Source organism: Leptonotus elevatus, chromosome 8 (genome assembly GCF_054856555.1).
Source record: "Leptonotus elevatus isolate MCC_2025b chromosome 8, RoL_Lele_1.0, whole genome shotgun sequence".
In the NCBI taxonomy this organism is placed as follows: Eukaryota; Metazoa; Chordata; class Actinopteri; order Syngnathiformes; family Syngnathidae; genus Leptonotus; species Leptonotus elevatus.
Window position 1 is genome coordinate 16680056 of NC_141246.1, and position 24082 is coordinate 16704137.

The 24082-nt window shown below is 40.1% G+C and overlaps 3 protein-coding genes across 4 annotated transcripts in view; 1 reads left to right on the forward strand and 2 right to left on the reverse strand.

The window, feature by feature from the left end:
• Positions 1-347: 347 nt before the first annotated feature.
• On the reverse strand, positions 348-1516 carry ndufb7 (NADH:ubiquinone oxidoreductase subunit B7). The gene is made up of 3 exons (XM_086083106.1): positions 1261-1516; positions 622-790; positions 348-513 (listed from the first exon to the last, which is right to left on the reverse strand). The coding sequence occupies exons 1-3, from the start codon at positions 1370-1372 to the stop codon at positions 426-428; spliced, it is 369 nt and encodes a 122-aa protein (XP_085939232.1). The 5' UTR covers positions 1373-1516; the 3' UTR covers positions 348-425.
• Positions 1517-6597: 5081 nt separating this feature from the next.
• Positions 6598-16708, reverse strand: samd1b (sterile alpha motif domain containing 1b). 2 transcript variants are annotated; one of them, XM_086081658.1, is made up of 7 exons: positions 15551-16708; positions 13011-13224; positions 12631-12752; positions 10447-10477; positions 10245-10362; positions 9969-10083; positions 6598-9867 (listed from the first exon to the last, which is right to left on the reverse strand). In XM_086081658.1, exons 1-7 carry the CDS (start codon positions 16625-16627, stop codon positions 9721-9723), a joined length of 1824 nt encoding a protein of 607 aa, XP_085937784.1. In that variant the 5' UTR covers positions 16628-16708; the 3' UTR covers positions 6598-9720. The 2 variants fall into 2 exon arrangements, with proteins under 2 accessions (XP_085937784.1, XP_085937783.1); XM_086081657.1 differs by having other exon boundaries at positions 15512-16708.
• A 3267-nt stretch (positions 16709-19975) lies between these two features.
• Positions 19976-24082, forward strand: part of LOC147169989 (complement C3-like) — a 34039-nt gene continuing 29932 nt past the window's right edge. Inside the window, exons 1-4 of the mRNA XM_086083463.1 lie at positions 19976-20065; positions 22881-23079; positions 23155-23317; positions 23399-23499. Of these exons, the coding sequence (XP_085939589.1) occupies positions 19989-20065; positions 22881-23079; positions 23155-23317; positions 23399-23499 (540 nt within the window). The 5' untranslated portion in view covers positions 19976-19988. The remainder of the gene's footprint in view (positions 20066-22880; positions 23080-23154; positions 23318-23398; positions 23500-24082) is intronic.

Here is a 24082-nt window from a genome sequence, read left to right on the forward strand (position 1 = left end):
CAGAATTAAACATGTGTTTGTCATGAGACTAAACACCAAAGCTTGCATGTTATGCAGAGCAGCATCAATTACACCCCCCCCCCCTGCATAAAAACACAAAACAACAAAAAAGACTATTTACTGCTCACATACGATCAAGGCATTTCTCTCACTTTCTGCCTTTCGTCTTCTCAATCCTCGTACCCTTTAGTTGTTTTGCAACCAACTTCCTGAGATATAAAAATACAGCATTTTAACTGCAGCAAGTCAGTCCAAGGTGAGATTTTAGAATTTTTAAAACTGGGCCACAAAGATGGAACATAAAATGTGCATGTTAGTACAAAAAAAAAGAAGTGAAGACGGTGATATGTAATTAAGCAGCACTGTTTAATGTGAACAGCATAGGTTACTCCTATATACAGCGTTGAGAGAAGAAATGTGCTGCATTATGCAGCTTCAGCCTTAGCCTCAATTCTTTTCTTCCTCAGCTGGAGCCTCCTCTCCCTCTCGTACTCCTTCATCCGCATAACGTAGCTAGAGACAAAATCAAACATGAAATACAAATGTTGCTTGAGTAAACAAGTCACGAGCATCTACAATAGAACCATTAACAAAACACTAACTCTTGATGGAAACACTTACTCCTGATGTTCACAGTAGTCCCAGTCATGTCTCTCATGTTTGCAGGCAAGGAAGTTTGGCCAGCTGTCCCTTTTGCACTTCATGAACTTCAGGAGGTGATGAGCGCAGTAGTCCCTCTGCTCCACAGACAGCTGGGCCAAGCTCATTTGCTCCTGGGTCGCAACCATCTCTGCAAAGGACCCACAAATCATCGGTCTTGTTATAATGTATTAGTCGCTAATGTACGAGATAGCGGCTAAACTGTTCGTGCTGAGAAATGGTGTGGTTGTGCTGAAAGCTGTAAAACTCTGGACTAGTGCAAACGTTCCACACCATTCTGAATTAAATTTATATTTGTTGCGAAACATATGACGAGATCACAACTGTGTTCGAATCATCAACTGCACAACATGCCTAATGCAACAGCCATCATTCTTCCAGACTATTTACAAGAAATCACTGTCCCACTCACTAGGAAAGATTGGAACGTGAGTGATCGATTTTCATTACGTTGAATGCCATTATATAGTTGAAGCACTTTCAAAATGCACACGCCGAGATGACAAGCTCTCGCAAGATTACGCCTATCATTGATCAAATTGTTGCATGATATACAAAACGCCATCATTCGACGGCGCACAAATAGTTATTTCTACAAACCTCGTTCTTTTCTCTCAGGAAAGCCAAACATGGGGTCGAAGTCGAATTTCTTCTTTGGGTCTGGTTCGGTGTCGGTCTCGGTGACATACCGCCTCACAAGGTGAGCTCCCATGGTGTCCTTTATCGAGTATACACTTTAATTTGTTCAATCGGAAAGTCTTTAATGCTGGATTAATATTTTCAAAATGCTTCAGCTATCTACCGTTCGGTCACCTACACAAGTCCCTGGAATCACTTCCGTTTCTACCGGAAGTAAACAGCTGACAAGTCCTTCAGAAATGTCTTCCCCTTTAAAAAAATACAAACGTTACTATCCGAGTACGGAAACCTAAATAAATAATAATAATAATAATAATAATAATAATAATAATTATTATTATTATTATTATTATTATTAGAGATTTGTGCGTTTTCTTCCACTATACAATATGTTTGCACTTTATGCCAAATAAAATACACCGTTCATGCAATTTTAGTGCTGCTCTAAATCTGTGAAGTTATTTGTTGCACACAACTTTATGGTGACATAAGAAAATTAGAGTTGCATTCAAAATTTGTACATGTATTTTATGAGGTTTCATGCTTTATTCATTCATTTTAAAGGCATATGCTTTTTGGGGGGCCAATTGGAATCCTTTTGGAATAATAGTCTGTTGAATGTGGTTTTTACGTCATGTTATTTTTAATGGGCCTTTTTAAAGACACTGCTACATTTGTGTATATCTTGAGGTATTTTGCACTGTTTAACTAGATTCATTTGAACCCAATATTTTATATGAATCTTGAGCTTGAAATCATCAATGCATGGAACCGGAAGTCTGTCAACGTTGAATCAAGGCAACAGGGCTTTTCTTGGTTACATGGGGTGTTCCCTTGTCTTTGTCTCTGATGGCAAGTAACCACTTAAATCTTGATCAAATAAACAAATAAAACCTTCCAAATTACACATTTGAATGGATAACATTTCCTCATGGTTCTATGTTTTTTTATTACAAACTTTTTAAAGCTCAAAATCCCCTTTTTTTTTTAATTCAGCTCAAGATCCACATTAAAAATGTGTATCTGCATGGACCGTCACCCAAACATACAAAAATACTAAAGTCATTGTCAAGACACAGTACATACAAATTAATGAAACAATAACAGACATTACTTTTGTTTGGTGGCCTCAGTATAGCATCTTTGCTTTTTGCAGATGATGTGGTACTGTTGGCTTCATCAAGCCGTGATCTCCAACTCTCACTGGAGCGGTTAGCAGCCGAGTGTGAAGCGGTTGGGATGAGGATCAGCACCTCCAAATCCGAGACCATGGTCCTCAGTCGGAAAAGGGTGGCGTGCTTTCTCCGGCTCGGGGAGGAGATCACGCCCCAAGTGGAGGAGTTCAAGTATCTTGGGGTCTTGTCCACGAGTGAGGGCAGGATGGAGCGAGAGATCGAGGATCGGTGCAGCGTCTGCAGTGATGCTCTGTATCGGTCTGTGGTGGTGAAGAAGGAGCTGAGTCGAAAGGCAAAGCTCTCGATTTACCGGTCGATCTACGTTCCTACCTTCACCAATGGTGACTGAAAGAACAAGATCCCAGATACAAGCGGCTGAAATGAGTTTCCTCCGCAGGGTGTCCAGGCTCTCCCTTAGAAATAGGGTGAGAAGGCCGGTCATCCGGGAGGAGCCACTATTCCTCCCTGTTGAGAGGAGCCAGTTGGAGGTGGCTTGGGCATCTGGTTTCGATGCCTCCCTGGAGAGGTGTTCCGGGCATTTCCCACCGGCAGAAGGCCTCTGGGACGACCCAGGACACGTTGGAGAGACTGTGCCTCTCTGCTGGCCTGGGAACGCCTTGGGATCCCGCCGTAGGAGCTGGTTGAAGTGGCTGGGGACATCGAAGTCTGGACTTCCCTCCTAAAGCTGCTGGCCCCGCGCGACCCGACCTCGGATAAGCGGTAGTAAATGGATGGATGGATGGCTGTTCAAGCCCTCGGTAAAACGCGTTGTGTAAGTCAATAAATTGTGGCTCAATTTTTAACTGTGTGCATTGGACCTCTTTCGTTTTCCAGAATTTTTGTTTCCTGACACCACAATCACCAGTGAATCTTTGTCTGTGATGTGCGGGGCTATTTCTTCTCCATATGACTAGATATAATGTGACTAATAAACCATAAATGTTTCCACTCATTTACAGTATTGCGTCCTGGTCTCTGCAATGAAGTAAACGTCTTCATCCAACAAAGAGAAAAAAAGTGAAAATAATGTTTGAATAATTTATGATGAATATTTATACAGGATATACTTTGTGTGTTTTCCCACTACAAAGGCTGAAAGTTACAAAACTCACAGACGCCCTTTAGGGAACTTTTTCATCTTCCTCTGTACCAGGCAGGCATACACAGCTTGAGTCTGTGTTGAGTAGTGGATTGATTATATTTCAGCTGAGACATACACCAGTCAGAATCTCCCAAGTTTAAACCTGCGATGATGCAAGGCGTCTCACTCACTCTCATAATCTCACTGGGATACTCGGTTTCCTCTCTTTTTCCTTCAGCCTTCACGGCCACAGATCAGCATCTTGGGCCCACCGCACACCAGGCGAAATGAAATGTTTTGCTTAAAGTTATCATAACTGGTCTGCCGTCTGATAATAGTTTTCCTGCAATCTGAAATCATTGGTGAATGACATTGAACATTGCATACGTAACAGCCAATCGTAAGTCATGTGTTCTTTTCACATAATCTTCAGCATAAAATTAAAAAATTTAAAAAAGTTTATGGGTATAAGAACGAGATTCAGCTCACCGCTACCAAGCTGTACTAGCTAAAAAGCGAAGCGTGGGCAGCCTCTGTCATGAATGAGAGCCAATAAGCTTTCAACTATCAACATGCCCCTTTAATTTTTTGTCCCTTTTCTCTCTTCCTTGACAGGCCATTCTGTTTATGGTTCACACACAAACAAACAAAAACTATACAGTAATAAATCTTACACCTCAAAACATTTTTGTGTTTCAGTGATTTGGCTACGTGTGCAAGGCTCAATCACCTGGTGAGTTGGTGTGAGTTGCAAAGTGTATTTTTCCCAATGATCCAGCTTAGTTGCATTCAGCCGTGGTGCTCCGTGTGCGGGAGGCATTTGCGACACCTTTCACTTTGGATTAAATATTTCAAATTGTAGCAAAACTGGAAGCCAATGGTCAGCCACTCATGAATACTAGTTGCCTGCACGGCAGACCAAGCGACAGTTCAGTCACATTCAATCATATTTGGTCGGTTTGCGCAAGGCCTAACAAGGCTGCTGGCAGACCTGTCACTCTGGAACAAGCTTCTGTGACGCGATATAGACAGAAGGCTGCTGGCAGACCCGCTGGTGTGTGATGGCAACTATGAGAAAGAGAGATGCAGGGAAGTGAGCAAAATGTTCCATTACAAAGATAGAATAAGAATACATGGCGGAGAATTGTCCACCTGTTGCCTGTCATGTCTGTAATACTTTGCTTGATGACTCATTCCGTGTGTATTTTAGTCATGAAGGTGCCAGCGCACGCGTCCTGGGGGCTTTTTTCCCCTTAAATTTTTCCTGGATAGTTGCCTTCTTGTGGGTGACAATTGAGGAACAAACACAAAGAGGCGTGCGTAACACCATGACTCTCCTCTTTGTATGCCAGTAATTAAACACCCCCAATTAAAAAAAAGAGAGCCTGTAGTGTCTTTGAGAGGAAGCGCCGTTTATCTGGATAACCTCAGCATGTTATCCTTTGATAGTCAATAATAAATTCAGATCATAATTTTACTTTTTACCCTACTTCATTTAGCATCAAAGACCTACTGTACGTTACAAAGAAAAATCTCTAGCATCCAGAATATATCTCTTGCTCACCTAATAATTTGGTGTTTCATTACAACTAATGCAAATATTTACTGTATTTATGTGGACTGTACATTGGGGAAAAAAGTTAGCATGTACTTTGTACATCAGTTGCGCATAATTAAAATGTAGTAACCTGAAATAATTTCCCCTCTTATCGAATTGCGCAACTGATGGTCATGTATGAATTAAGTACATTTAAAGCACTTTTGTACAGTGAAATATTTAATGTATACAATGTCGGATGTGCCTGAAAATAACATTATTGTGACTGACACGTATCAGAATATTTACAAGGTAAAAATATTAAAGTTCACTATTTCGTTATTTGGAATGCCTCTGTTGCATACTGAGCTTCCACACATTAATAGTACACGCTATTAGGTGAAAGATTTTCCTTTTACACAAGTACTGAAATATAAGCAACATTTTGTGGGAGTTTTTAATCTCACTACTGCACAAGTGAAACCACATGCATTCACAGTTCATCAATTTGCTGATTTTGAACCTGAATCTGTCGTCATTCACTTCAAAAACCCAATCTTTTTTGCACATATCCAAGTTATCCTGTATTGTCTTGGTGCAAAATTTTAGCATCTTGGGGACAAGCAACAATGATGCAGTAAGATTCATTTTGTTAGGCAATTGTCTTATCTAACGGGAAAAAGGTGTTTTGCTGCTATCTTGTGGCATCTATGGGCAATTTAAAAAAAACTATTTGGGTGAGTATCAAGCACTAGGCCTACTGCCTTAGGTTTACAGGGCTCAGTCCTACATTTTTTTGGGGTACATACTGTCTCTCAGACGGGTGACGTCAGGCGCCAGTTTATCACTTTTCATTTTTAAAACACAAACAAGGTGGACCGCAGTCGACGTCAAAACAGGATAACAGTGTGAGAAAGAAGACACACGAGCAACTCGCCTCCCAACCTACCTCTCTTGCGCTCACCCCATCCCGTGAGTCGCGTGATGCATTTACGAACACTCGGAAATAGCATCGCTCAACAAAATTATTGAGAACTTCTATCTGCAAAATGAAATTTTGTTCAAAATCTGAAGTGCGGCAAATATTAGATGAGATTATTCAGTATCGGGCAAATTGAGGTTGTCCTTTATTTGCTACTTAACTCACTGTTTTCCCACAGAAGCTTCTTCAAATGAAAACATTTCCTTTCCACTCGTACGTCTGGGTCCAGTCAGACTGTAATAGTCGGGTATGATCTGCCTTCTGCTCTAATCAGTGCCAACAGTATCAGGTTCTTCTTCCTCTGTGCTTTTTTCCCTCCCTCTCTTTATAAGTAGCCATGACTTAACATGTTTCCACCGCACTGCGTGTACCTGCTTCGACGCCTTTATTGCATCAGTGTGCGCGCACGGTTATTACTGTTTTCAACATGACAGAGCGCTGAGAGCAGAGCATGAAATATACACACACAGAAGCGACACACGAGAGAGCATTTTTTTGTTCAAGATTTATTACTAAAAGTAAGCAAACAACAAAAGCAAGTAGGACAAACAAATGTGTTTAACACTTTGCGATACTGTATGGAAAAGGTTCATTAAATGCCTCGACATAAAAGTGAAAGTGTGACAGTTGAAAGTGGCCACTAAGACAAAAGAAGGAGGTAGTCATGCTCGTGGAGGACAGCATTTATAAAATGGAGCCAAATATATCAACTGTGTTTCAATGACAAAATAAACATTCATATGCTGTAAAATTGGAGACGCTGGAATGCTGATCACGTGTGAGAGTTTTGGGTTAAAGGCTGCTTGTATGACAGCAGCTGATTGATTTGAACCTGCGCCATTCAAATGATTATGTTATTTACAAATTCTTGACAACGAGGCTTGAACGCATTTACACATTTACAAGTTGTTAACATATTTATATGTATGTATGATGATAGTCTGTGCCTCTTATTAAACTCAAATTAGCACTGTGCCCTGTGACGTATAAGTTCAAATTGAAACCACAGAAATCCTCAATGTTATGATTGGATTGTCTCAAAACTCTTGATGCATGTAATAGGCGTAGATAAATAGCCATTCAACTGAGGGGAGTCCCCGACCAAACCAACCACAACCAATCTTACCTAATATTAATCGTAATCATCTTTGATGAATATTATGGTATTGACTACCCCACCCACAATAAGAGCATGACATTGCGTACACAAACCAGATAATAACATGACCTTTTTCCTTGTGTGACATAAACAAGCAACTGGCTGCTCACCGTTCCCTCACGGACGTGCAGAGCAAATTTCACCCCACTGAGGCGTGTGTGTGACAATCAGTGGTACTTTAACTTTCAACTGTATACATAAGTGGTCAGCACATCATTTGATGAGGTTCAGGGTTCGAATCTTGACTCGAGACAAGTAGCATAGAAAATAGATGGGTTGATAACCTGTGTCCAAGCATAAGCAAAACATGTGGTAGTTTGGCAGAGAAATTGTTTATAAAGGGGGATTCTTGACAATAATATGTTATATGTGACTTTACTTGTCTAAACATGACATTCTGATTAGTATTAAATTTGTGGAATATAAGTTATGAAGCAAAGTCGTTTTTAGCCATCTCAGGGGGCGACCATTTTGCCACTTGCCGTCGACTGAAGATGACATCACAGTTGCTCAAGCACTGACCAATCACAGTTCACCTGTTTTCTGAAACCGAACCTGAGCAACATTGATGTCATCTTCAGTCGACAGAAGTGGCAAAATGGCCGCCTTCTGATATTGATTAAAAAAAACAGCTGGATTTTGCTGCTTAACTCATATTCCACTAACGCAATACTAACCAGAATACCATATTTAGACTAGTGGGGCTGCATACAAATATTATTGTCAACAAAAAATGTTTTTGGGGGGGCGGGGGGGTTACTTGTCATTGTAATTCCTCATCTCGCTTCCTCTCCCCTTAATTTGTATTTTTTCCCATCTAAGAAACTTGGGGCGCTAATTAGCAAACTGCCAGGCTTGTTTCTTGGGCAAGTTGCCACTGCGAAGACAATTTTTTTGTGTGTGATTTTTTACATACTTGGCCAATAAAGATGATTCTGATAAGGAGACACTAGGTGGGTTTCCATCCAACTATTTTTATTCGAATTTTCAAGAATTGCGAAAAAGAAACTGAATGAAAACGGCAAAAATTCGCAAAAAGGCCCAACATTCGCAAAAAAGTTTTTACGCTCGGAGGGGGTGTTTTTTGAAGCGTATCGAAAAAAGGAAAATGCCCATTTTGGCGATGGAAACTTGTTTTGCGAATAAGCGACTACAAGACCGTATATACGTCGCACGTTTTGACCGATATTACGTCACACGCACGTTTGTAGTCACAATAAATGGCGGATGATAAAGTAAGATATGTTTGGGGAGACGAAGAAACACAATTATTTTTATAATTATTTAAAGAAAAAAAAGATTAATGCAATTTTAGATGGCTTTATTAACATCAGCTTTCAATGTAATGACACACTTCATGCGGGAGGGACGCCAACAAAACAAACGACTTCCGTTCAGTCCGTCAAAACCAACATTCCCACCTGGAACTCCCCATTGTCCCAAAGTTCCGTCACTACAACGGCATCTCGGCAGCGCGGTGGATTATGGGTAGGCCGGCTGGTAGCCTGCTCCCAACTTGTCATTGAAAACTAATGGAGTCTAACGGGGGAAGCGCTGATTTGGACCATTTCAACCGTTGGAAAGTTGATGTTTTTTATTGAATGTATTTTAAACATGAATAGCATGTCATTGCTGACAGTGCTTATTATTTGATTGAATGTGTGCACTTTACCGGGAGTTGGACCGAGGACACAAAACGCGATCAAGAGACGGGTAGAATCTTTCTTTACTGAAGGGGTCAATTGGGGCTAGAATCAGGTTCTCAAATGACCGTCACTCCGTTAGTTTCGTTACACGTACGTCCGCTAGCAAGCTTCGTGATGCTTCCGTCTGTTCCATAGCTTTCAGGATATTGACAAAATAAATGTGTTTAAAAAAAAAAAATCAATTTTAGCCTCCTATACGTCCGTTTGAATCTTTCTTTTCTGTCTGGAAATTGGGAAGAGTGAACGAAGGTTTATAAGCGTACACTTCCGTCTTCTCGAGCTTTACAATGGTGTTTTTTGTTGTTGTTGCTGATAAACTCCATTAGACAGTTAAGAATGGTCACAAGTTCACCTGTCGTTTTGTCACTTACGGCTGAAAGTCGTTTAAACAATTTTTGCACGCTTTAAGGTGTGCAGTTACGCAAACACTTTCGGCACTCCATTCGGCGCCATTCAAATGACAGCTTTGTGTGGTAGCAAGTTTTTTTTTTTTTCTTGATTTTCACGCATGCACAAACATAATGCGCACTTCGCTTATTCACAAAAGAAGAGCGGATGGAAACGAGCATAAGTCGCATGTCCGTTTTGCGCATTTTCACAAAATGTGCATAACAATTTTGAAACATTTGGATGGAAACCTGACTACTGTTAGATGCTTTGTACACTGATTGATAGAAATTTAGTTTTTTTTTTGTTCTTTTTTTAAATCACGAAGTAAAGTGTGTATGTGTGTCCAAGTGCATATATAGTTGTTTCGTGCAATTGTTACATTATGTCTACTTCATGTACAGTCTTCATCCTCAAAGTGCGTTTTTTGCAAAACCTTCACGTGGCGCTCGTATATCTTGAGGGCGGGGCCAAGCCTGATTGACAGGCCAGTCAAAACGTCATTTCGCTGCATGAGGAGAAGAGATTTCCCATCGATTTCCTAAAGAGAGTAAGGCCATGCCACAGAAGTGAATCAAATGTGGAACTGTTGGGCTCGTCTGCACCGCCACCTGGTGGTAAAAACAGGAGCTGCATCCTTACCTGTGTCCCGAAGGCAGCGGCCTGCTCAGGGAAACCAGCGATGGTAAAATAAGTGACCACATCAGACACTGTCCAGTCCACTGGGCTCCCCCTGGCACCTTCTATCTTTATAAACCTAGAAATTGAAAATGTGTTGTTCATTGTTCAAGCTCCTCCTATTACGAATTCTTAAGCCTTCATTTTTTTATGTCAGTTTTTACAGTACCCGTGTCCCTAAATGGGATATGTGGTGGAAAATGGATGGACGGATGGATAGATAGATGAGAGTATGCTCACCCTCCATTATTGACTCCGCCGTTCATCCCTTGTTCTTCTGACAGGCTGGTGTCACTCGGGGAGGCAGTGGGTGTGAGCAGGCATGAGGACACGCCTTCTTCTGTCTTACATTCAACACCTGCCCAAAAAAGACAGTTTGGTTCCCTCTTCTTGTTGCTAACATCAGTGTACACACATACACACTATAAGAAGAGGAATTCACCGTTAAGGCCCGACTGGGTGTGGATCTGACCCTGCATGTAAACAAAAAAAAGAACATTTTGTTAACAGTTGAAATGATGCTAAACCACCTGAGCGTAACCGCCTTATGATAACCTTAACTCTTTCGCTGCCAATGACGGCTATAGACGTCAACACATTTTCTATTAAAACTATTTCTATTTAACATTTTCCCCCCATTTTTGTTAACAAGAGTATGAAAACCTCGAATTTTTTTGTACATTTAGAATAGATGTAAAATTTGTGATTAATCGTGAGTTAACTAGTGAAGTCATGCGATTAATTACGATTACAAATTTTTATTGCCTGATGCCGCTAATATTTAATAATCTTTTCTTTAAAAAAATAAAAACAAAAAAATTATAAACTTTTTTTTTAAAGAAAATATGATTAAAAATTAGGGGCGTCAGGCAATTACAATTTTTAATCGTAATTAATCGCATGACTTCACTAGTTAACTCACGATTAATCCCAATTTTTATATCTGTTTTAATACAATAAAAACAATTCTAGGTTTTCAAACTCTTGTTAACAAAAGTGGGAAAAACATGTTAAACTAATAAAAACTGTCTATAGCCGTCAATGGCAGTGAATGAGTTAAGCAGGTGTAAAACAACCTTTTTGAAGCTCTGAGCTACTTCTTGGGTACTGGTTATTGCGAAAGGCTACCAGTTTAATATAAACTTCTGAAATTTGCTCAAATTACCTTTAAAGGGATACTTGACTCATTGAGTCATTTTCAGCAGTGAAAAGTTAGCATTTTGTCTAGAATTAATTTGATAACTTCATTATTTTTAATGTACAATTAATACCTTTAATTAAAAACACAGTCTTCCACTTGCTGTCAACTGATGATGACATCACCTGTGCTGTGGAAGTAGGTAATGACCAATCATGGCTCACCTGTTTTCTGGGTTTGGTCAGTAAACTGAGCCAGGATTGGTCTTTACCTGTTTCTTCAGCACAGGTGAGGTCATCTTTAGTCGACAGCAAGTAGAATTTTTTTTATTTTAAAGGTATTAATTGTACATGAAAAATAAGGAAGTTACCACATTTAAGTATAGACAAAACATTAACGTTTTACTGCTGAAAATGAGTCAAGTATCCCCTTTAATAATGTTTTTAATGAATTGTTAATTTATGCAAAGAGTCATTTATGTTAATGCTTTCTCACATTAACTCATTCACTGCCATTGACGACTATAAACGTCAAAAATTAATGTGAACTATTTTTATTAGTTAAATAATTTTTCATTTCATTTCATTTTTTATGAAAACCTTTTTTTAAATTGTACATTAATAACAGATATAAAATTATCATGCGATTAATTACGATTAAACGGCCCTTATTTTTAATAATAAAAAAACACAATTTGGACCACACTTTTTTAATTGTAATTAATCACATGACGTCACTAGTTAACTAACTAATTAATCACAAATTTTATATCTGTTCTAAATTTACAATATTTTTTTTCTAGGTTTTCATACTCTTAGTTAGCAAAATTATTATTATTTTTTTAATGTTAATCTAAAAATAGTTACAATGAATTTTTGACGTCTATAGCCGTCAATGGCAGTGAATGAGTTAATTAGGAAACAGTTTTATTAAAATGGAACAGTTCAATTCCAATCATGTCTACCAGTACAAATGTTTACATTTTCCAAAAAAATCACTTCTACAACATTTTTAGAAAATCACAATGTTGCAGGTGCCGCACAGACACAAATTTACCTTACACACAACAACAACAAAAAACTTTCACAAGTACTGAAAAAAAACTCACTGTCACACCAAAAGCCTCTCACACATACCCAAAAATATTCTTACTTAAACCATTAAAGCTCCCATACACAACAAAGTTATCTACTAAAACAGAAACCTCTAATATTGATAAGTATTTTCTTTTTCATCGTATGTTCGAATAGCCGCACTATTATTTTGGGCTTCAGCTTGAATGAACCTAACTTTCACGCTTTTGAAATGTTGAAAGGTCAAAAGGTAGACTACACCTTGGACTGGTTGCCAGAAAATCACAGGGCACAAAGAGAAACTGACAATCATTCACAGTCACATAGACATTGACACAGTCACCAAGTGGTGAAACAGTCATGACAATATTGAATGGTTTTATTTTGATAAATCATTTTAGAAATAGCAGTTTACCTGCACATCCATAAGTGATTGATCAGGTGTGCCGGGACTTTCGTCTCCATTTGCCTTGATGCACATAGATGGAGGAGGGCACAAAGGAGGGGAACATCCAGTCGTACTGAAGAGATCCACGACTGAGAAGGTATCAGCACATATAGGGAAGATTCGTAAATAAACATTGGCCACATACATCAAACAGTTTCAACTGTTATTCGCCGGCCACAATATTAGGTACACCAGCAGAATCTAATGAGACCCAATATGTGTATTGTTTAGTAGTTTGATAGCTTTACGTACACAAATACCTGAAGCATCTCAACATGCGGCGCGGTTACAGTACTAAACATATTAAACGTGAAATGAATTCTTCTCGAACCCTGACCATCGCACACCTTCGTCACGATGCGGCCTATAACAGAGGCTCTCCTCGTCCGACGCTTTCCGGATCTCGCCTTCTTCGCTGGCTTTCCCGATCAGGGCTGCTGCGGTTGTCATGGCGATCAGGGATGGTCCTCCTTCCTCATTAGAACTCCTGGGATCCTCCTCTTCCTCACTGTCCTCCTGCACACCATCCTCATCGCCGGCTTCGTCCATCGGCTCGCTCTCCTGAAGAGACGGCAAATGCAGCGAGGACATATAGAGTTTGGAAAGATGTTTAAAAAAATGGTTTATGGTTATTTAACAGGGGTGTGTTCACTTTGTACATTTTGCTTTTATTTCTTAACATTTGCACCTGTCTACAGTAGCCTTAGAGTTCTGATGGTCGGGTTTTGAATCTCAGTTCAGCATTCTTCTCACATTCACCCCCCTCCCCACCTCAAAAAACATGTTAGGCAAAGTCAGGAGTCAGAAACATTTCCTGTCTTTAGAGTCATTTTAGGCCAACAAAAAAAAAAATCTGTCTTGAGCCGCATAACATTTGAACATCGTGATGAACAAAACAGTTATTATTGTTAGTTTCATGTACTGAGAGCCCGAGAGCTAATTAGTGCTGCACCAGAACAGAAAAATATGCAGCATCCAATATAATAATAATAATAATAATAATAATGCATTAGAATTATATAGCGCTTTTTTTGGACACTCAAAGATGCTTCACAGTGGATGCATTATTCATGCACTCACACATTCACACTGTGGTGGCGGTAAACCACTTAAGTAGCCAAAGCTGCTCTGGGGCAGGCTGATGGAAGCGTGGCTGCCAATGTGTGCCTACAGCCCTTCCGACCACCACCAAACATTCGCACCTTTCAGACACAAGTGTGAGTGGCACTGGAGGCAATGTGTGTGAAGACATTGACAACACATGATTTGGGGAGAGCAAGGATCAACGAACCAACCTTCCGGTTACTGGACGACCGGCTCTACACCCCCAGCCACGGCCGCCACGTTATGTAGAGCTTCATTTTCTTCTACCATTGATCTTCCGTTTAATTTTTTACTTTTTTGGGGTAATTTTTCATACATTTTTAGACTTTTCTGCTTTTCTGTCAAAATCCTGATTTTTTTGGGTGGGCAATAATAATACTAATTTTCTACCTCACTTCTTTCTTTTTTAGACATTTTTTCTGCCTTTTTTGCTATGAATTTTCTGACATTTTTGGCAATTTTGTGGACATTTTACGGTTACTTTTTGATTTTTTTCTTTTCTGCCTTTTAAAAAAAATAATTTCTCTGGCATTCCTGGCAATTTAATAGACATTTTTATGCAAATTGTCTGCTTTTCTTCTTCCTTTTTGGACATTTTATGGTCACTTTTTGAAATTTTTTCCTTTTTCATCTACCTTCCGTCTGTTTCTGTGACCAACTTAATTTTTTTTGACTCTTTACATGTTTTTAAAAAAATATAAAAATTTTCTTTTTTATTCAACCATTAATGAATTTAAAGAATATTTTACCTAAAAATATAAAAAATGAATATGTACAAAAAATATTAATTTCTACTTCTTTTTTTTTTCTTTCAGATGTACAGGGAGCCACAGTAGAGGGACTAAAGAGCCACCCACATGTGACACCTGGGCTAAGTACCAGTCATTGCCCTTAGGTTGCCTGGTGACTTGCATGATTAAAATGATTACCGAAATATAGCCATCTTGACATCTCTTTGTTTTCGTCTTAATTGTCTATTGTTGTTTCGTTTTTATTTTCATATTCAAATTCTGTAACTTCATCGTTTACCAATGTGCCAACGTCACGCATGTGGGCGGAGAGAGAGGAGAAGAAGGGCGATACAAAGGACTGAATGATGATAGGAACTTGGGTCATTTACAAAAAATCTAATTAAAAATCAAATTAAAAATCAAATAAAATAATAAAATAAAATAAAATAAATAAAAAATAAAATAAAATAAAATAAAAAAACACAAAATAAAATAAAATAAAAAAATACAAAATAAAATAAAATAAAAAAATACAAAATAAAATAAAATAAAAAAACAGGCCAAGTGTGAAGTTAGTTTATGCAAATGAGGGAGCGTCGAGGGACAGGATAGGGTTGTCAGAACCACGACCACCGATCTCGAGAGCCAAAAGGAAACGTCCGAAGAAGATCTCGTTCGTGCACGCGCCATGCAGAAACGCGCTCACAACATGCGCGCGCGTCCCCCCTCCCCTTTTTTTTCGGGAGCCGCTCCTGAACTGTAACCTGCAGCTTTTGTGCTTTAAACACACGCAAAGACGGGAAAATAGGCTACGCCTGTCCCATGTACGCGTCCCACTAATAACCGAGAAACGAACATTTTTACATGATTCAGTATATTTTTAAGATGGAGGAAGTGCATTACGTTGCAACGTGCGCGATCTCGGCCAGCTTTCATTAATTTAACAGCAGACAGCGCTTCGCTACGCCGTGCGGGTCCGGACGTGTTGCAAATATTAAGTTAGTGTCGCCCACCTTTATCGCGGGCTGCGGCGCGCTCTTTGCAAGACTCACGGCGGACGTCTCCGTCGTCGTCATCCCCCTGTGAGGAAGAGTAATGTTCCCGCAGCGGGTCCTGCGCAGCCTGCCCCTGGCCACCTCTCGCTCCATGACCACTTTGACTTTCCCCTTGGTCAGCTTCTCTTCGGAGAGGCGCTCGTCCTGGCTGCTCAAATAGCCCAAAACCTCCTTGAGCCCCAGCGGCTTCACGGGGCCTTTTCCGCCGCCGGCGACGGCGCCCCCCCTGTGATTAATCTCGGACAGGCTCCAGACTGAAGCCACCAGCCGGTCGCTCAGGTCCGAGTTGCATCCGGTGCCCCCTCCCTCCACTGGAAGTTTGGGCTGCTGGACCACTGTGTGCTTGCGTGTGCTGGCGCCTCCTGCGCAAGTTTGGTCGCGGGTGTCATCCCCGGACGGACCCGGCTGCTTCTCTCGCACGAGTGCCTCGTCGCGGCCAGGCCGGACTTCCTGTGCTCCCTTGGCCGCACTTGCTTTCTCTTGCACGACAAGGCGGGCCGCCGCCGGCCCGTCGCCGCCGATGCTCCCGTTTCCGCGCTTCTGCTGAGACGGGCTGGGCTCCGAGTCGTCCTCCTGGTCGGTGAAGCTGAGCGCGCTGTCGCCGTTGTTGTTGTTCACGAGGTCTTCACTCTTCTTTCTGCTTTTCCTCTGGACCTTGGCTGCGTTCCGGTAGGAGATCGAGCCCTTGTAGCTAACTTTCAGCACAGTCTGCTCTTGGATCAGTTTTTCCAGTTCTGCCCTGGTGCGATCCGGGTCTGACCCGTGTCGCCTCCGGACCATTCGACAAATTCTCTCCAGATCCGGACGCGCTTTTCGCGAGCGAAGAGAGTCGATTGTTTCCAGGATCCACTCTCGGTACTTGTTGGGTCCGCCCGACATGTTCTCCTTGGGGTTCGGCCCAAGAGCGTGTGTTGTTGTTTCCTCAAGTGGCGCTGCTGTGTCAAAGCTGGAAGCGGAGTACGTGCGACTCCCCGGCTGGAGGACCGCTACGGAAGCCCGCTCGGTACTTTGGCGTTCGGTGGTCCGCCACAATGTGCGCTTAAGGTGGACCGAAAATGGCGCTCGCGACGGCATTTAAGGTGGAATTGTCTCGCTTTTGGCGCATCACAGCGGCATCACAGCCGCGTTCTTTGTTCGCCGTGTCATCGTGTTGGGTCCACGGTGGATACACAAAGACTGACGCACGATACGCGCGGCGGGTTGCGTGTGCGCCGCGTGGTGGTGGAGAATAGACGCTCAAGAGATGAGAGGGGAAGGGGGGCATTCTGTTCCGCAGGCGGCAACACTGTCGGAGATGAGGACCTTTATGCTGCAAAACCATCATCAGAGGGGGCGAAAGTAGCCTAGTAAGTGTTGACGCGTTCCTTAAGTAAGCAATGAAAAAAAATGGGGTAAAAATGAAATTGTGAACCATTAAACCATTTTTCTTTTTTTTATGTGGACAAATGCATTTGAGATACATTCATGATAAAATATCGATCAACTTTCTTGTCAGAGGCCATAATAAATGGCAAATAATCTTTTAATTGACACCAAATTCTAAAATCAACTTGTCAGTGCGATAATTTGGACTTAATTTAAAAAAAAACACCCAAGCATAAAGTGTCACACCGCGTTGAGGTTGTCTTGTCATTTCCTGTTTTATTTTGAAAATTTTGACTCCTTTCGTTTCAGGTCACTTGCCCTTCTTCATGTGGCGTCAGTGTCAACCCTGATTCCTGATTGCGTCCACCTGTTTCCCATTACCCTCACGTGTTAACTGGTCTGCGTCTCCCCTGTCTTAGGGTGTTTTCGTCAGAGCCACTCAAGCCAGTCACAGTCCTCAGCCTTGTTGTCCTGTCTCTTGTGTGAACTTTGGTTTGTAACTTTGTATGGCCACAGTATAGTTTTAGTTAAGGAGTGATATTGTTTTGTTTGTAGTTTAGACATCCTCCCTTTTGGAGCGCCTTTAGTTTAACATTTAATAGCCTTTGTTTTTTCCTCGAAACGAGGAGTTTTTTTGTTGAATAAATATCTGCCTTGGCCTCAAACTGCTATATCTGAGTCCTAAATCTGCCACGTCGTGTCCTAAAGCAACAATAAAATAAGTAACGTTTAGCAGACGATGCCTCAGGAGATGAATTATAAGCTTAATGGGATCTTCATAATTGTTTTGAGGTTGAAGCCAACAATTTTTTACCTGATTTCAACTGTTGACATGTTAATACTTCTCAGATTTATAGGGTAATAAGCATGTCAACTTGCAATTGGAGTATCGGTTCAATATACTGGATGGTATGCTTACACACACAACGTTTGTCATCGGAGAAAATTGCATGCTACTGACACTTAAAAAAATGTTTTGCAGGGAGTACAGAACTGTAAAGGGGAAGTTAATATTTCCTTGACAATAATATTATGCAGCCCCACTAGTCTCAATTGTTGACACCCACAATTCCATATGTTGATCTAAACAGAAACACTGACCTACAATTACAACCTAAATTCTAATATTTGTTCCATGACATTTTATTAATTTATTCCCAACAGTCTAACCTCTATTTCGTAGCGTTTTCCTTAGCTGCACTGCTCCCAAGTTTGTGTATGTTACTCCCTCCCCCTCCTTCAATTTGAGTTCAGCATGTACGCTGCTAATCTGTCCAGTAGTGCAGCCCGATATTACTTAAAAAGAGCAAGTCAACCCATATATATATATATATATATATATAATTTTATTTTTTTTACAATAATGTTGCATCATGTGCTCCCCACTAGTCTAAACACTGTATTCTGATTAATATTGCATTTATGGAATTAGAGTTAAGCAGCAAAATCCACCCGTTATTATCCATCTGAGGGGGCGGCCATTTTTGTCACTTGCTTTCTTCTGAAAATGACATCACAGTTGCTCGGGGCGCAGGTAACAACCAATCTCGGCTCACCAGTTTTCTGAAGCTGCGCTGTGATTGGTTGTTACCTGAGACCACCTGAGCAACATTGATGTCATTTTCAGTCATGATTGGTCAACCCAAACTTGACTCAGCAAGCTAACAAAATGAACTTTGACTGTACCAAAAAATAAAATAGTAATAATAACGAATTACTTTTATCGTCTTCATTGGATCCGTGACTCTTTATTTACATTGACTATGGGGAATTTAGATGAATACCCTATAACGAAAGGTATCATATATACTACATGTCATTTTGAGCCCTCTATTTCATGAGTATATATAGTTTTTCACTTTAAAAGCTTTAAATGCATTTCACTGATCATCCTATAGAGAGCAGTAATTCTCCATCAGATGGCTTCCATGTAACGTTGGCATATTTCAGAAAAGAGAGACACCTGATTTTGAAGAATAACTGTCAAATTTTGAAGAAGAGAAAGTAAAAAAAAATTAAGTTAACTACTAAAATATTTAAATTAGATTCAACAGCAAAAAAGTAGACATGCAATTTGTTGTATTATGACTGATTGCTCGTTAGTGTTGCTATAGTATATCTGCTAGTAAGTTACTTTTGTTTTCTGATTTTCACTCATAAATATCACAAATTTCAGGGAAAAAATAGACAATAACCTGTTTGTCTGTGTGCATCAGTATGTGAGTTAAGATGGCAAAAAAAAAAAAATTCAACATTGGCGATGCTTTAAAAAATGATTATGGATGAAATTTCAAGTGGGGTTGAGCAGTTATATGAAGATGATCGTGAAGGGGAGGAATGAACCCTTCTGCAAGTAGATGAAATTATAGATAATAGTAAAGATGAGAAAGAGGACACAACTGGCCAGCAAGGGGCCAAAAGAAAAGATTAGTGGAAAAGTAAAGAAGACTGAGGAAAGGCTTGATTGCACACCGTACATGTATTTCAAAATGCTGTATGAAATTGCAAAGGATACAAACTTGTACACTACAGTGTACAAAAAGATGGAAAGCCAGTAAACACAAACGATAAAGACACTCAGAAAATTCTGGGCATGTGGCTCCATTGTGTCAATTATTTCACGGTTCAGGCTTAATAACCAAAGAAGCATGTCTTTGGGCGGTGGGAAAAAGTGGGAATACCTGGAGAAAACCAACGCAAATGTGTAAACTCCGCACACATGTATATCTTTCACAACTGAATTGTTGTTGTGTGATAGAAATAATGTGTAATCGAATATGTTACATTTCATATTTCATCAAATCATCCAAAGAGTTACATTTGTTTGTTTGTGCATTGTTCTGGACATTTTTGTATTGATTTATCCTTTTCATCAAAAAGAAAGTCCGTTAAACAAGCCATTGATTTCTCAATGTCTCTTCCGTAGACCTTTGCCAATTTCAGCAGTTTGCCAACTGCTTATACGTGAAATTATGATGTTGTGTTACCAACTTTATGGGAGGAGATTGGCTGCGTGGAATATAAAAGGGGAGCGTTGCAGTCCTGAACTCAGTTCAGGATCGGGGAAACCATGTGTCCAACTCCTCTGTGGCTGCTGGCCTCACTGGCCTTTCCCTATTTGTCTTCTGTGGTTGATGGTGTTCCACTGTAAGTAGACTTTTTCTTCAATTTCTTCTTCATTTTAATGCCTGAAACCATTAGGTGTTTGTGACTAAGATAAAAGTATAGGGAGACCAGGGCTTGGTCACATTTGTACACTTTTAGGTATTTCTTGGAATCAATACTTCATATATTAACAAAATGAGTACCAGATGAACAAAAATATTCTCAGGTATATATTTTTTATTAATTTCATTTATATATTTTGTGTCAGTGTAGAGTTATAAGCAATCAAATAAAGAGGGTGAACATGTGATATGTTGCCCCCACCATAGTTAGGTTGTCTCACTATATGGGGTAAGATGTCACACTGGATTCAATAAAACAAGGACACAATTATTGCTGTTCTCCTTTTATTTATTTATTTAAAAGTTAAAATTGATTTCAGCCAAATAACATTTAATTCAAAGAGCCTTTTGAACAATCTATAACATAAAATATTATGCAACAACCACTGGATTAAAGTCCTTAGAAACTGCTTGAATGTAGGCCAGGACTCTCAGCCTCAAATGTTTGTTTTACCTTCCTTAACGCCTCCAGCCTATGTAAATGAATCTTTGAAAAAAAAAAATATATATTCCTCAAGAATCCTGATGTAGGTTATCATAAATCGTGCATTAAAGGACTACACTGGAAAATCACAATTAAATTCAATAACCAGTCCTGAAATGTGGACAACAACTGGAAGATCCATTTGTAAACACTCAAACAAAACCTGACAAATGAATTTCCTCGCTTTCAGACTCATTATTTAAATGACAATTTTGGCATACTTAACCAATTTGACAGGGGTTCATATTTTTTATTGTTTCATTCATACTTTGCATGTCACATGATAACCCAAAATGACAGACACAAAACTTCCATATTTGCTAATACTAGCTCTAGTTTAAAGTTAGCTTAAACCAAAACAATAACTGAGGTATGACAAGATGCCTTAGCCTCTCCTCTAACAAGCCCACATCTATCACTGCTAAGATTATTATCTACAAGACGCTGGTTTCAAAACATATACGTATATATGTACAGGGAGTCCTCGTGTTACGTCGTACACGACTGAAGTCGTTTCGACTTTACGGCGCCCGTGCCTCGTCGGTAGCATCTTCTTTTTCGTTAATTTCCCACAGTAATCACGCCATTTTAAAGTTATTTAAAGTTGTGTTGTTATTACCTCTTGCAACGGATGTCCATCAGCAGGTCGGCTCGCCATCAGGCGCGTCACAAATCTGTGTTTAAGTTTGAATTAGCTCCATTCTGCCATCCGTCAGCAATGAATGTCCGTGCAGAAACATGAAATATTGGTTACGGCTCTTCCGGGTCACGCAAATATGTTTTTTTTTTTTAATTACTGTAAGTATTTTAATGTAAATGTCAACTTTAACGGGGAAATCCGATTTAAGTCGAAATTCGGCAGCGTTGGAACGGAACTCCGCCGTAACTTGAGGACTCCCTGTATAGATATTACTTGGGGTTGTGTCAAATATTCAATTGGCGCTCATCTCGGCTCACAATGTGCTGTTATCTTCTCAGTTAGGACATTACCATATAAAGGAAGAAAACTGGTATTCTGCTTTTTAGATGTGCCCTCTGGTGGAGAAGATAATTGCAATGTGACAACTTACCCATGTGACAACAAGTCCTAGCTGCACATAATGTCTAAAAGCTATATTTTGGGCAGTACAATGCCATAGCTCTAAATGTAACAATGTTATTTACCCTGCCTGCCTGCTTGTCTATTTTTCATGAACTGTAAACTTTGGCATAGCCCACTCGCATAATGATTAGCAGACCACTCGTTTGCAGTTCCACAAGTCAAGGTAATTTGGTCAAATACGGCCAGGCAGCCTTTATTTGTTTCATTCTATCAAACACAGTAAACAGTGCTGGGTGAAACGAAGCAAACGTGCTCAGGGCCTCTTGGATGGCTGCAGGGTCATCATCATCATGAATTTATAGTCGAATGTAAAGGATGTTAATAAAATGGATGTTTAGTGGAAGTCAAAAACAAGCTTTTTTTTCCCAAAGCCATAATTTGAGTTTGCTTTTGTCATACATACTGAAAGTGTACCTTTTGACGTATACATAGATGTGCCTATACACGTAACATGCAAATACAGACGTCACTTGTGTATAAATACTTGCATAAAGAGACGTATATTTGCACATATCCACAATTTGCTTAAAGTGGAAGTCAACCTTAAACATTTCTTGACAATAATATGTTATATGTGAGCTGACTAGTGTAAACATGACATTCTGATTAATATTACATATGTGGAATATTAGTTATGAAGCTAAATCCATCTCAGGGGGCGGCCATTTTGCCACTTGCTGTCGACTGAAGATGATGTCAATGTTGCTCAGTGCTCAGACAACGACCAATCACAAATCACCTGTTTTCTGAAGCTGTGCTGTGATTGGTTGTTACCTGAGACCACCTGAGCAACATTGATGTCATTTTCAGTCAACAGCAAGTGGTAAAATGGCCGTCCCCCGAGATGGATAAAAACGGCTGGATTTTGCTGCTTAACTCATATTCCACGAACGCAAGAATGCCATATTTAGACTAGTGGGGCTGCATAGAACATGTTTTTGTCTTCACAAAGTACTACAGTATGCAATGAAAATCAATCGTAACAATATGTTGTTTGTAATATTTAGTGCAATTTTAAAATTAGCAGCATCTTATTTTTTAAATACAGCTCTGCTACTGAGCGTCAGTATTGTGCTGCTGAACCTAATCTTGTGACCAAGACTGAAGATCCGTATAGCTTCTAATGAGTCTCACTCTAATGTGCTGCAGGAAGGTGATGTCTTCCCCCAACCTGTTGCGGGTAGGAACAGCAGAAAACATTTTTGTGGAATGTCAAGACTGCACTGGGGGTGACATAAAAGTGGACATAAACGTGATGAACCATCCGACCAAAACCAAAAAGCTTGGGTTGGGTGCGTCTGTGACCCTGACTAGTGCTAACAACTTCCAAGGCTTTGGACAAATTACGGTAAAACAGAGACACTATGATTATACTTTGGATGTCTCTGAACACTTGAATACAACACATCCGTCTTTGTCCTAGATACCGGCAAAGGACTTTAGCACAGACCCCACCATGAAGCAGTATGTGTACCTGCAAGCTCAATTCCCTGACCGGCTGTTGGAGAAAGTTGTGTTAGTCTCCTTCCAGTCTGGATACATCTTCATCCAGACGGACAAGAATCTCTACACCCCCGACAGCACGGGTGCGCAACGGGTGGCGTTATTATCAGCCACGTAGCTCAAAACAACTTATCGCAAATAAAATGTGTCTTGCTGTCTTTCAGTGAACTACAGGATGTTTGGACTGACGCCTAGCATGATACCTATCGAGAAAGATGACCAAAATCAAGATGATGATGCTGCCACCGTAATCATTGAGATGATGGTTAGCATTTTTATCTCAAATGTTCCCAGCCGGTAGACAGTAGGTGAAAGTGAGGTCATTAGTAGCTAGTAATTCACATCAAATGAAACACTAAAACGAAGAAAAAAAATATATAATAATTGCGAGTAACATTTATCATACGGAAGTATTAGTATTAGTATGGCGTTTGGATAGAAAAATCTGACAGCAGAATTGAGGTTGATATTGTTCAACAACAAATGAATTGTTCATCTCATAAGACACATTTCTACATGTTCTGTGTAAACAAATTCAACAGATTTATATTGTTAGGTCTCAACACGCTTAGGAGCTGATCTGTTGTTTAACTAATATGAGCTAATGATGTGTGATCAACTTTTTGGGTGCTTGGTGGCACTGGGGAAAAAGTGGGGTCACTTCTTTACAGGTACCACCTCTTTTGTGACAGATACACATTCAAACCCATCACTATCAGTTGTTTTGTTTTTTAATATCCTCCTCCTCTGACTTGTTATTGCAGTGTGTTGTTCCAATTGTATTGTTGGTAAGGAGCAAATAAGGGGCCCTACGCAAGAGATGAAGTCGTAATAGTGCTTTTTTTCAT